Genomic DNA, 14,884 nt, shown 5'->3' on the forward strand with positions numbered 1-14,884 from the left:
AGTGATTCTATAGTGTCTTTGGCATTCACCCCCCAGTTACATAGTGATTCTATAGTGTCTTTGGCATTCACCCCCAGTTACATAGTGATTCTAGTGTCTTTGGCATTCACCCCCAGTTACATAGTGATTCTATAGTGTCTTTGGCATTCACCCCCAGTTACATAGTGATTCTACAGTGTCTTTGGCATTCACCCCCAGTTACATAGTGATTCTATAGTGTCTTTGGCATTCACCCCCAGTTACATAGTGATTCTACAGTGTCTTTGGCATTCACCCCCAGTTACATAGTGATTCTACAGTGTCTTTGGCATTCACCCCCAGTTACATAGTGATTCTATAGTGTCTTTGGCATTCACCCCCAGTTACAGTGATTCTATAGTGTCTTTGGCATTCACCCCCAGTTACATAGTGATTCTATAGTGTCTTTGGCATTCACCCAGTTACATAGTGATTCTATAGTGTCTTTGGCATTCACCTCCCAGTTACATAGTGATTCTACAGTGTCTTTGGCATTCACCCCCAGTTACATAGTGATTCTACAGTGTCTTTGGCATTCACCCCCAGTTACATAGTGATTCTACAGTGTCATTCACCCCCAGTTACATAGTGATTCTACAGTGTCTTTGGCATTCACCCCCAGTTACATAGTGATTCTACAGTGTCTTTGGCATTCACCCCCAGTTACATAGTGATTCTATAGTGTCTTTGGCATTCACCCCCAGTTACATAGTGATTCTACAGTGTCTTTGGCATTCACCCCCAGTTACATAGTGATTCTATAGTGTCTTTGGCATTCACCCCCAGTTACATAGTGATTCTACAGTGTCTTTGGCATTCACCCCCAGTTACATAGTGATTCTATAGTGTCTTTGGCATTCCCCCCCGAGTTACATAGTGATTCTATAGTGTCTTTGGCATTCACCTCCCAGTTACATAGTGATTCTATAGTGTCTTTGGCATTCACCTCCACCCCCAGTTACATAGTGATTCTATAGTGTCTTTGGCATTCACCCCCAGTTACATAGTGATTCTATAGTGTCTTTGGCATTCACCCCCAGTTACATAGTGATTCTATAGTGTCTTTGGCATTCACCTCCACCCCCAGTTACATAGTGATTCTATAGTGTCTTTGGCATTCACCCCCAGTTACATAGTGATTCTATAGTGTCTTTGGTCCCAGTTACATAGTGATTCTAGTGTCTTTGGCATTCACCCCCAGTTACATAGTGATTCTACAGTGTCTTTGGCATTCACCCCCAGTTACATAGTGATTCTATAGTGTCTTTGGCATTCACCTCCCAGTTACATAGTGATTCTACAGTGTCTTTGGCATTCACCCCCAGTTACATAGTGATTCTATAGTGTCTTTGGCACCCCCAGTTACATAGTGATTCTACAGTGTCTTTGGCATTCTTTGGCATTCACCCCCAGTTACATAGTGATTCTATAGTGTCTTTGGCATTCACCCCCAGTTACATAGTGATTCTACAGTGTCTTTGGCATTCACCTCCACCCCCAGTTACATAGTGATTCTATAGTGTCTTTGGCATTCACCTCCCAGTTACATAGTGATTCTACAGTGTCTTTGGCATTCACCTCCCCAGTTACATAGTGATTCTATAGTGTCTTTGGCATTCACCCCCAGTTACATAGTGATTCTACAGTGTCTTTGGCATTCACCTCCCAGTTACATAGTGATTCTACAGTGTCTTTGGCATTCACCCCCAGTTACAGTGATTCTACAGTGTCTTTGATCACCCCCCAGTTACATAGTGATTCAGTGTCTTTGGCATTCACCCCCAGTTACATAGTGATTCTACAGTGTCTTTGGCATTCACCCCCCAGTTACATAGTGATTCTACAGTGTCTTTGGCATTCACCCCCAGTTACATAGTGATTCTACAGTGTCTTTGGCATTCACCCCCAGTTACATAGTGATTCTACAGTGTCTTTGGCATTCACCCCCAGTTACATAGTGATTCTACAGTGTCTTTGGCATTCACCCCCAGTTACATAGTGATTCTACAGTGTCTTTGGCATTCACCTCCACCCCCAGTTACATAGTGATTCTACAGTGTCTTTGGCATTCACCTCCACCCCCAGTTACATAGTGATTCTACAGTGTCTTTGGCATTCACCCCCAGTTACATAGTGATTCTATAGTGTCTTTGGCATTCACCTCCCAGTTACATAGTGATTCTATAGTGTCTTTGGCATTCACCTCCCAGTTACATAGTGATTCTACAGTGTCTTTGGCATTCACCCCCAGTTACATAGTGATTCTAGTGTCTTTGGCATTCACCCCCAGTTACATAGTGATTCTACAGTGTCTTTGGCATTCACCCCCAGTTACATAGTGATTCTAGTGTCTTTGGCATTCACCCCCAGTTACATAGTGATTCTACAGTGTCTTTGGCATTCACCCCCAGTTACATAGTGATTCTATAGTGTCTTTGGCATTCACCCCCAGTTACATAGTGATTCTACAGTGTCTTTGGCATTCACCCCCAGTTACATAGTGATTCTATAGTGTCTTTGCTAGTTACATAGTGTCTTTGGCATTCACCCCCAGTTACATAGTGATTCTACAGTGTCTTTGGCATTCACCCCCAGTTACATAGTGATTCTACAGTGTCTTTGGCATTCACCCCCAGTTACATAGTGATTCTATAGTGTCTTTGGCATTCACCTCCCAGTTACATAGTGATTCTACAGTGTCTTTGGCATTCACCCCCAGTTACATAGTGATTCTACAGTGTCTTTGGCATTCACCCCCAGTTACATAGTGATTCTACAGTGTCTTTGGCATTCACCCCCAGTTACATAGTGATTCTATAGTGTCTTTGGCATTCACCCCCAGTTACATAGTGATTCTATAGTGTCTTTGGCATTCACCCCCAGTTACATAGTGATTCTACAGTGTCTTTGTCTTTGGCATTCACCCCCAGTTACATAGTGATTCTACAGTGTCTTTGGCATTCACCTCCACCCCCAGTTACATAGTGATTCTACAGTGTCTTTGGCATTCACCCCCAGTTACATAGTGATTCTACAGTGTCTTTGGCATTCACCCCCAGTTACATAGTGATTCTACAGTGTCTTTGGCATTCACCCCCAGTTACATAGTGATTCTACAGTGTCTTTGGCATTCACCCCCAGTTACATAGTGATTCTACAGTGTCTTTGGCATTCACCTCCCAGTTACATAGTGATTCTATAGTGTCTTTGGCATTCACCTCCCAGTTACATAGTGATTCTATAGTGTCTTTGGCATTCACCCCCCAGTTACATAGTGATTCTATAGTGTCTTTGGCATTCACCTCCCAGTTACATAGTGATTCTATAGTGTCTTTGGCATTCACCCCCAGTTACATAGTGATTCTATAGTGTCTTTGGCATTCACCCCCAGTTACATAGTGATTCTAGTGTCTTTGGCATTCACCCCCAGTTACATAGTGATTCTATAGTGTCTTTGGCATTCACCCCCAGTTACATAGTGATTCTATAGTGTCTTTGGCATTCACCCCCAGTTACATAGTGATTCTACAGTGTCTTTGGCATTCACCTCCCAGTTACATAGTGATTCTATAGTGTCTTTGGCATTCACCCCCAGTTACATAGTGATTCTATAGTGTCTTTGGCATTCACCCCCAGTTACATAGTGATTCTATAGTGCCTTTGGCATTCACCCCCAGTTACATAGTGATTCTATAGTGCCTTTGGCATTCACCCCCAGTTACATAGTGATTCTACAGTGTCTTTGGCATTCACCTCCACCCCCAGTTACATAGTGATTCTACAGTGTCTTTGGCATTCACCCCCAGTTACATAGTGATTCTATAGTGTCTTTGGCATTCACCCCCAGTTACATAGTGATTCTACAGTGTCTTTGGCATTCACCTCCACCCCCAGTTACATAGTGATTCTATAGTGTCTTTGGCATTCACCCCCAGTTACATAGTGATTCTACAGTGTCTTTGGCATTCACCCCCAGTTACATAGTGATTCTATAGTGTCTTTGGCATTCACCTCCCAATTACATAGTGATCCTATAGTGTCTTTGGCATTCACCCCCAGTTACATAGTGATCCTATAGTGTCTTTGGCATTCACCCCCAGTTACATAGTGATTCTACAGTGTCTTTGGCATTCACCTCCACCCCCAGTTACATAGTGATTCTATAGTGTCTTTGGCATTCACCCCCAGTTACATAGTGATTCTACAGTGTCTTTGGCATTCACCCCCAGTTACATAGTGATTCTATAGTGTCTTTGGCATTCACCCCCAGTTACATAGTGATTCTACAGTGTCTTTGGCATTCACCCCCAGTTACATAGTGATTCTACAGTGTCTTTGGCATTCACCCCCAGTTACATAGTGATTCTACAGTGTCTTTGGCATTCACCTCCCAGTTACATAGTGATTCTACAGTGTCTTTGGCATTCACCCCCCAGTTACATAGTGATTCTACAGTGTCTTTGGCATTCACCTCCCAGTTACATAGTGATTCTACAGTGTCTTTGGCATTCACCTCCCAGTTACATAGTGATTCTACAGTGTCTTTGGCATTCACCCCCCAGTTACATAGTGATTCTACAGTGTCTTTGGCATTCACCTCCCAGTTACATAGTGATTCTACAGTGTCTTTGGCATTCACCTCCCAGTTACATAGTGATTCTACAGTGTCTTTGGCATTCACCCCCCAGTTACATAGTGATTCTATAGTGTCTTTGGCATTCACCTCCCAATTACATAGTGATTCTACAGTGTCTTTGGCATTCACCTGTCAAGGACAGACTATTGAGAAGGAGCCAATACAACTAGGGCAGCATCGTGTACCTGCAGAGAAAGCATGTATGTTGAGGGCCATGTCCTGCTCCTCTGTGTCGGCTACATCCAACAGGTAGGCTCTGATAGGCCCATCTGAGGCGTCTGCACTGAAGTCCAGTAGAACCACGCCCAGCACCGTCAGCACTATCCCAATGGGCTGACTGCTGGGAACGTCCCCGAGGGCTAATCCTAGAGCACATCGAATAATAATAAGGCATTCTATTTATTTAATATAGCGCTTTCATTAAAGAATAATGTTACAATACAGAAAACATGAGCATCTAAGGGAGTTTCACATTTCCAATACAAGATGATTAAATAGTGCCTATTCCCTTCATAATAATGCACTACTTTTGACCACAGCCCACAGGACTCTATGGCTCTGGTCTAAAGTAGTGAACTTTATAAGGAATAGGGTTCCATTTGGAACTCAGACAGTACCTCCCACTCACCTAGGAGGGACCCATTGAGGAAGAGAGAAACTCCCAGTAACACCCCCACACAGAGTGCCAGGATGAAGGGTCTCCTGCGGCCCCATTTCAGGGTGCAGCGGTCGCTGGCTGAGCCAATGAGAGGGGTGAGGATCAGGCCCAGGATGGGGCTCAGAAACCACGTCAGGCTGTAGTACTGCTCTGGAAGTCCTGAAAACAACAAAACAGTGATTGAAAAAGACCTTCAATCAATATGCTTCAGGCTTTGACCACAGAGAGACTGATCACGGATTAAATCCTATTAGCATTCATCAAATATTACTTTGTCAAAAGTTCAACACAATCTTTTGCCGCAGCCTAAAGGGCGTTCTTTACAGAACCACAGCCATCAAAGCTTTTAGTCAACAATGCTGAATCACATTCCAGTCATTACATAGTCACTAGCAGGTTTGGTGAGGCATAGATCAAATCTGTCCGTGTCAGGTGTCAAATCTGTCCGTGTCAGGACCACGCTCCACTCTGATGTACTGTGGACCTCGCTTGGAACGAGGCTGTTTTACTGAGCTTTATAATGAGCGCTATGCTGCTGATGCTCTACTTCAACAGGCCTACACATTAAACAACAATCCCTGTACATCTCCCACTAGAATACGTGTTAGAGATCGTCACTAGAAGGAAAACAAGTGGACTTGTTTCTACAAGCCGGTTGTTCATTAACCTAGATAAGAGCCCTCACGCAAGACACAACTTGCTGCAAGAACTATGGAAACAAGCTGACAATCTTCATCTCTGTAGGAACGCTACAATGATATAGGCCTCACACAGCTATGGCAACAACAGAACAGACAGTGAACCTGGAAACAATAAAATGGCAGCATTCTATCCTCTTTCAAATGCCAGGTAGTGCACGTTACAACCTGTTCACACAGGGTTAAATGCGTAGCCTGTTGGTTTATGGAGTGGAATGCACTGAATGTGACCTAGTCTGTTGCTCAGTCTGAGCAGTAAACTGGTTATTGAAAGGTTCTAGACAGAGTATTATAACCCTCTCAGAATATCAACAAGATATGAGAAGCTGGCATCAAGTCAGATATCCTTGGTATTTCTGAGAAGGACAAAGTAGTTAAACATAGGCTATACATTAGGGGGTCCGTAATGAATGACTGGGACTAGGTTATACTCAAGGGAATAGTGGGAAATGTCACCAAGACTTAACCCTCTACACTCGTGGGAATTGGCCTATATGGATAGGGCTAAATTGAAATGTTTCTTACAGAAAAAGTATGAAAAGCATATGCATAACCATTGTAGCAATTGAAAGGGAAGAGTTTGTAGATCATGGGAAAATTAGTAGACCAAAAGTTGAGTACACAACAGTTCACCTGGCACAAGACTGAATTCAACCATTAAACTGATTTTATATTTACTCTACTTTTCATCACAGTGGTTGATAACAAAATCTGAATATACTCTGGATACATTCAGTAACATAATAATATTCCTGGAAATTGTGGGGTAGGTGCAACATAAGGCACACAAATGACAAGGGTCTAACTGCTGTCTCCAAGTGGACACACACCTCTCCAAAGTGGGCACAGTTCCTAATACATTTCAATGCACTTTTATGACTCAAAGAAGAGTATTGAACTCTGCTAGCTGTGCCGTTGAAGAACTAGAGCAAGCACACTTGTAGTTGTTTAGTTTGGAACACAACCCGGCATCACACAATTACTGCTGTTATTTACACAATCCAAAAAAACTGTCCATTATAAATCGCAATATGGGTCAGGTGGGCATGATTTTAAAGCTTGTTCTATTGCCAACATGACTAAGTAAGTTATCAAACAGGATCTTACAGCGTAGGCTTTCACAAGGCAATACAGGGGAACATATAGTCATTTAGGTGTGTAGAAAGAAGTCATAAGTGCATTCAGGTGCTTGTTCCACACAATAAACAAACAGACTGCTCCTGTTCAGAACAACCCAGGGTATGATCACATCATCTTGTAACTGTACATCAGACTGCTCCTGTTCAGAACAACCCAGGGTATGATCACATGTCATCTTGTAACTGTACATCAAACAGACTGCTCCTGTTCAGAACGACCCAGGGTATGATCACGTCATCTTGTAACTGTACATCAAACAGACTGCTCCTGTTCAGAACAACCCAGGGTATGATCACATGTCATCTTGTAACTGTATATCAAACAGACTGCTCCTGTTCAGAACAACCCAGGGTATGATCACATCATCTTGTAACTGTACATCAAACAGACTGCTCCTGTTCAGAACAACCCAGGGTATGATCACATGTCATCTTGTAACTGTATATCAAACAGACTGCTCCTGTTCAGAACAACCCAGGGTATGATCACATGTCATCTTGTAACTGTACATCAAACAGACTGCTCCTGTTCAGAACAACCCAGGGTATGATCACATGTCATCTTGTAACTGTACATCAAACAGACTGCTCCTGTTCAGAACAACCCAGGGTATGATCACATGTCATCTTGTAACTGTACATCAAACATAGTGATCATAAACGTTGATACTGTATATGACAGTAGTTTTATGATGTGGAAATGTGAAGTGTACATTTGGACTCACAGATGTTTGTCTTGCTTGTATGACATCAAAGTGGTATTTAGTATAATCCTCAACGTCTCATCTTTCTAAATACATTGAGTCATCTTATTTACAGCATATCCCTCACTCAGACAACAAAGAATTTGCAAAAGTTGACCAATTAGCAGCAGGGATGGGTGTTCAAGTTCAGATCGGCTGGTGGGTCAAAACCAACGCAAGAGCCAGAGCTCTGACATGTATAACATGTTACTGTACAGCCACTGCGTTCCAATTGTAGGCGCTTATTAGTGCCCAAATGTGCCATTTTCAACCAGCATACAAGCACAAGTTTAAAGGGTTACAAAAACTAACTTCACCACTATTTCAAAACATTATTATGTGACATGTTTGCTTCTGTTATGAGTCCTGAAGGTTAGGATTTAGATAAGCCTGTGTTATCCAATACTAGTTCATTTGTAGCTAACCCTTTTCTGTGTGACAATGTCTGCCTACAATGTTCATCACTACATTAAAAGAAATGTGCAGCTGTTACATGCTGTGTAGATAAAGATAGATCTAGAGACCTACTATCCATGTACCCTAAACTGTGCATAGGAGTTATATCACAGAGATGGAGAGTTTGGCAAATCCATTTACGACAAAATTGTTTGCGGCGGGAAAACAGGTTGACTGAAACGTGCAGACTCACACATTCTCGCCATACCTACCAAACTCTGTAGAAGACATTGTTCCATTCTGCATTGGTGGCAAACCTAGTAACGGCCCCGGTCTGTTATGCTGCCTGTGCACAGTGTTCAGATAGTTAACATAACCCCACATAACTCCCAGCCCTTATGATGGAGTAAACCTAACACAGACTGGGGTGGGACCAATCTTTGGTAGCCATTTGGCAAACAATTATCCAAAAGGGTAAAATACACATATTAAATGCCTTAGTTGTAACTCCACTACCCTTTTTTTGGTCAACCAACACCCTCCATTGGTACCGACCTATTTGCAGTAAGACTGGTGTGACCAGGGCTGTCTCCATTGGTACCGACCTATTTGCAGTAAGACTGGTGTGACCAGGGCTGTCTCCATTGGTACTGACCTATTTGCAGTAAGACTGGTGTGACCAGGGCTGTCTCTATTGGTACCGACCTATTTGCAGTAAGACTGGTGTGACCAGGGCTGTCTCTATTGGTACCGACCTATTTGCAGTAAGACTGGTGTGACCAGGGCTGTCTCCATTGGTACCGACCTATTTGCAGTAAGACTGGTGTGACCAGGGCTGTCTCCATTGATACTGACCTATTTGCAGTAAGACTGGTGTGACCAGGGCTGTCTCCATTGATACTGACCTATTTGCAGTAAGACTGGTGTGACCAGGGCTGTCTCCATGGCGTAGCAGAACTCTCGTCCGAACATGACAGCACCATGCATGACCCACTTGCGCAGGGGAATCCGTTCCCCCCCAGCACCCTCACCCAGAGACCCATCAGGACTCTCCTCATCCCTCTCACTGCTCTGCTTCGTCACTGGCATCTCCACCACATCCTGACATGGCAAAACAGTCAAGTCAGCCTTCTGGGGGACCATGGTCGTCGGCTCGTATGGAGAGAGAAGTTATGACTGCTCCCCTAAAGCGTTAATGTAGTTTACGGTCCTGTCTGCTCTGATGCAACTGTCCTTCCCTTTATGGTCAATCAGAGGAATACTCTCAAAACAGCAGCACTATACATGAAGGAAAAATCCTGGTTTTCTTTAGTTCTTTCGAGGCACTTTTGAAAGCAATTCATAAGGTTCCGTGGCAAAATGAGGCTTTGTAAGAGATTGGCTCTCTTCACTGCTGGCTGCTGTACTGAATCCAAACCCATAGAAAGTGGCATTCAGATAAAGCTCATTTGATGATGTCTGTAGAGGGGAGCCTGAGCAGGGTGAGGGAGACGGGGGCCGGCGGTGGAGGACAACGTTCCTCTCTAGAGTCCCTTGGAGTGACTCATTCATCTGTAGAGGGGACACAGACAGACAGAGTCAGACAGACCTAGTATGGTCTATACCAATGGACATATAGTATGTCTCTATGGGTTAGTATGTTAACCCATAGTCAATAATGCCTTTATAACCAATAAACATTTTAATGTTACGGACTCTGGATAGGCCGATAAAGGCTAGTATTATGACAGTTTAGGCCCATTTTATATTTCAAATGTCAACAGTACAAATACAGTAAGAGCATTAGTAGCTAGTTGGGTAAAGTTTAATGATGCACGTTCAGCTGGGATGCTGCCAAATAGATAAGCCGAGCTGCTGCTGTAATCAGCCCTATTACTATAAATGTACACCTGCAATTAGGCTAAAGTACTGAGTCAACCCATTGAGCTGTAGGAGAAAGTCCCTCAGATTGGAGGAAGGAAACTCCATCCACGCAATCAAGTCTTGAAAACACAAGAGCTCAGCCACTGTGTGAACTTGGGTGAACTAGCTGTCCTGTAGGAGTTTCAGCAGCTGTGAGATGAGTGACTAGTGTAGGCCTAGAAAGATAGATGTGTATTTCAGCCTGTATTGTCCATAATGCACATAACATCACTCATGCCTAACAACAAGGTTGTGCTATGCATGACATCGCTGTGCTCCTAGTCACTTACCTTGCTTGGTGGGTAGCTGAGGTAGCTATTAACAACCCAACAGGTGGCCTACTGTTCTAATAGAGATTGAATTAAATGTTTGATTAAAAATATGTATTTAAAAAAGGTCTTACAGTAAACCTGTTCTGGCTAAATGTACCACACAACAATTATCCCCTTGTGTCAAACTTCTTCAACTGGTTCTTCTAAACATCCTCATATGGAAAATGACCTTGAAGAACCCACCCCTCAACGCTCCACCCAGTCTAGTTAGCTAGCTCCAATATTCTCATGGGAAGAATAGTTGCGTGGTGGGAAATCCTGCTCATCTCTCATCCTTTCTAACCGCTCTGCTAAAATCCACTCCTCTCACAGGAAAAACAAACATATGATATGAATGAAAAGTATTATAATAATCATGAAAAGGTGAATGTAACAAGCGCTCATCATTTCAAATAGGCTACATGTCATATTAAACAGCATGTACTGTGCATCCGCAATTTATTGCACATTTTGTTCGTTTTATAAAAATTCCTCAATCTACACACAATACCCCATAAAGACAAAGCAAAGAGGTTTTTAGAATAAATGTTTGCAAATGTATTAAAATCAGAAATACCTTAAGTATTCAGACCCTTTGCTAGGAGACTTGAAATTGAGCTCAGGTGCATCCTATTTCATTGATCGTCCTTGAGATGTTTCTACAACTTGGGAGTCCACCTCTGGTAAATTAAATTGATTGGACATGATTTGGAAAGGCACACACCTAAGGTTCCACAGTTGACAGTGCATGTCAGAGAAAAAAACCAAGCCATGAGGTTAAAGGAATTGTCCGTAGAGCTCCGAGACAGGACTGTGTCAAGGTACAGATCAGGGGAAAGATAGAAACATTTCTGCAACATTGAAGGTCCCCAAGAACACAGTGGTGTCACGCCCTGGTCTTAGTATTTTGTGTTTTCTTTATTATTGTGGTTAGGCCAGGGTGTGACATGGGTGATTATGTGTTTGTCTTGTCTAGGGGTTTTGTAGATTCATGGGGTTGTGTTCAGTGTAGTATTCTAGGTAAGTCTATGGTTGCCTAGAGTGGTTCTCAATCAGAGGCAGGTGTTTATCCTTGTCTCTGATTGGGAACCATATTTAGGCAGCCATATTCTTTGAGTATTTCGTGGGTGATTGTTTCCTGTCTCTTGCACCAGTTAGAACTGTTTCGATTTTTCCACGTTTTCTTTATGTATATTGTTCACGTTATCATCTTTATTAAAGATGTTCAACCATAACCACGCTGCATTTTGGTCCGCCTCTCCTTCCCAGGAAGAAAACCGTAACAGAGGCCTCCATCATTCTTAAATGGAAGAAGTTTGGAACCACCAAGACTCTTCCTAGAGCTGGCCACCCGGTCAAATTGAGCAATCGGGGGGGAAAAGGACCTTGGTCAGGGAGATGACCAAGAACCCGATGGTCACTGACAGAACTCCAGAGTTCCTCTGTGGAGAAGGGGAAAACCTTCCAGAAGGTCAACCATCTCTACAGCACTCCACCAATCAGGCCTTTATTGTAGAGTGGCCAGACTGAAGCCACACCGTAAAAAAACAAGATTCTCTGGTCTGATGAAAGCAAGATGGAACTCTTTGGCCTGAATGCCAAGCGTCATGTCTGGAGGAAACCTGGCATTATCCCTACGGTGAAGCATGGTGGTAGCAGCATGCTGTGGGAATGTTTTTCAGCTGCAGGGACTGGGAGACTAGTCAGGATCGAGGCAAAGATGAACGGAACAAAGTACAGAGAGATCCTTGATGAAAACCTGCTCCAGAGCACTCAAGACCTCAGAATGGGGCGAAGGTTCACCTTCCAGCAGGACGACGACCCTAAGCACTGCGCTATTTGCTCTGTTCAGAGAAGGGAGTAGTACACAGCGTAGTACGAGATCTTCAGTTTCTTGGCAATTTCTTGCATGGAATAGCCTTCATTTCTCAGAACAAGAATAGACTGAAGAGTTTCAGAAGAAAGTTATGTGTCTGGCCATTTTGAGCCTGTAATCGAACCCTGAGCCTAATCTGAGCCTAATCCAATGTAGGATATGTAAACATTATTAAGGTGGCGTTATTTAAAGTGACTAGTGATACCTTTATTAAATCCATTTATTAAAGTGGCCAAAGATTTGAGTCTGTATGTTGACAGCAGCCTCTGTTAGTGATGGCTATTTAACAGTCTGATGGCCGCTAACTAGCACATAACAGGCCTCGGTACGCCAATGTAGATATTCCATTTTATTTTTTAAAATCAGCCATTTCCAGCTACAATAGTCATTTACAACATTAGCAATGTCTACACTGTATTGCTGATCAATGTTATTTTAAATGGACAAAAAAAAATGCTTTCAAAAACAAGGACATTTGTAAGTGACCCCCAAACTTTTGAACGTTAGTGAGTGTAGGCTGTGACTTGCTTAGAATTAAATACAAATTAAGTCAAAAATTCCATATTAGGCTCAGTGCCTTTGAATTCATTTTTAAAAGTGAGTCTGTGGCTTCAGGCTTAAGTGAAGGTGCCTGGAGAGCAGGCCTGCAGCATGCCTGCAGAGCCACTGGGGATGCTAAACACCCTTTTGGCCACTCTTGCCAGGCTAGGCAGGGATGCAGTATATTTTCTTTAAGTAGGCTTAAAGGTTTTTAGGCACAATAACCCAATCAAAACTAAAAGCTCCTTGAAAAAAGTTGGAATATGCCAGGCCCATTGGGACAAAAATCAATGATGGCCCATTGTATAGATAATAGAACAAAAATTAAGGAAACTTAACATCAGATTTTTTTTGGTTTAAACATTCTTTGATCCAATGACAATTAACTACCCACCTCTTCCTCCCTTTTAGCATGTACACCATCTTGCTTCCAGATGTGTCTGTTCAGATTCCACAATGATTATTTAGTTGTGGACATCACATCTTTGTAAGTCACCTTGATTTTGCACCTGTGTGTTTTATTTTTAAAAATGACAATATTTTACAAACTCCATGACAGTAGCTAAAGCAAGGGGCTATAACTGCAGACAAGAAATGTATGCTGGGCCGGGCCTGCCCTGAGTTCATGGAGCGCTCCAGCCTTTGGGAATCTTGCTCCGCAAATTGGGCACGCTCCGCTCCCATACTCTGACACTGGTACATAGGTGGGGGATTGGGGCGCTCCAGTACAGTAGGTGGCAATAATGCACCATAACGTTGGATGCCAACTGCCAATAAACCCCACAGAAGAAGGGGCGGGGCAACAATGGTAGCTAGCTATCGGCGCACGTGAAAAATAAACTTTGATTTACACACCGGCAACTGTTTTCCTACAGTTATGTTAACGACGGCAGGTGTTTGGCAGGCAGGAACGAAGGACACTGTGCTAGCTAGTTAACGAGCACATCGTGTTGCGACCAGTAGACTGTCCTTCGACCCCGCCTGTCAGGCATTGTTTTAAGGCAGTTATGTTAATGATGAGGGCAGGCAGGAGCGAAGGACACTGTGCTAGCTAGTTAACTAGCACATTGTGGTGCGGGACGACCAGTAGACTGTCCTTCGACCCCGCCTGTCAGGCATTGTTTTAAGGCAGTTCTGTTAATGATGAGGGCAGGCAGGAGCGAAGGACACTGTGCTAGCTAGTTAACTAGCACATTGTGTTGCCCTAGCCTCCCGCACTAGTGGGGGACGACCAGTAGACTGTCCTTCGACCCCGCCTGTCAGGCATTGTTTTAAGGCAGTTCTGTTAATGATGAGGGCAGGCAGGAGCGAAGGACACTGCCTACCAGTGTCATAGAACACCTGCCTGGTACACAGGAGACGAAAAACGTATAATACTTTCATTTACCTTTTGGGGGGTTCTTGAAGGAACCAATGGGATGCTCGAGGGGGCGTTCCTACAGATGCAGTAATGCCCATATGCAGGAACGCCCTCTTAATGCGGGCTGCAGTCGCACACTATAGGTTGGGACCGTTATTCTACACCTCAATGGTTGGGATACGTTGTAGACAGGACTAGTGAAGATGCTGTCTGGCTGGTTCTTTTATCTCAGAAGTAAGAAATAAGTATTTATCATCAATAACTTGCTAAATTAGCGAACGTTACATAAGCTAGCCAAGTTTGCAAGCTAAAGAGCTAACTAACTTCCTCAGTCTGTAACATTAGCTAACTATGCTGTTCTGGCATGAGTTACCAGTATATTAGTGGTATTACTGTCCCCATATCTAACGTCAAAGCCCGCTACAATATAGACCATCTCTGCTATTAACGTTGGTGTGTAGTAGATTGTACAAGCTGTCACGAACGCTAACGATACAACGGACAGGTGTGTTCACATGATCAGACGGTAGCTAACTAGCTAGTTAACGTTAGCTTAGAAGCTAGCTAGGTAGCTACGGTATTTTAGCTAGCTATGATGAATGTAACC

At 43.3% G+C, this 14,884-nt stretch overlaps 1 protein-coding gene across 4 annotated transcripts in view; it reads right to left on the reverse strand.

Annotated features, from left to right (window-relative positions):
- The window catches only part of LOC112243909 (solute carrier family 45 member 4-like), a 34,824-nt gene that overhangs the window by 11,146 nt on the left and 8,794 nt on the right, over positions 1 to 14,884 (reverse strand). For 3 of the 4 annotated variants that reach the window (XM_042318222.1, XM_042318221.1, XM_042318224.1), the window contains exons 2-4: positions 9,194 to 9,839; positions 5,283 to 5,471; positions 4,840 to 5,019 (exon numbers count right to left, since the gene is read on the reverse strand). In XM_042318222.1, coding sequence (XP_042174156.1) covers positions 4,840 to 5,019; positions 5,283 to 5,471; positions 9,194 to 9,431 — 607 coding nt within the window. In that variant the 5' untranslated portion in view covers positions 9,432 to 9,839. Of the gene's footprint in view, positions 1 to 4,839; positions 5,020 to 5,282; positions 5,472 to 8,843; positions 9,161 to 9,193; positions 9,840 to 14,884 lie in introns of those variants that run through there. The other variant, XM_042318223.1, reaches the window with a different exon arrangement.

This window comes from Oncorhynchus tshawytscha, unplaced genomic scaffold (assembly GCF_018296145.1).
Source record: "Oncorhynchus tshawytscha isolate Ot180627B unplaced genomic scaffold, Otsh_v2.0 Un_scaffold_16570_pilon_pilon, whole genome shotgun sequence".
In the NCBI taxonomy this organism is placed as follows: Eukaryota; Metazoa; Chordata; class Actinopteri; order Salmoniformes; family Salmonidae; genus Oncorhynchus; species Oncorhynchus tshawytscha.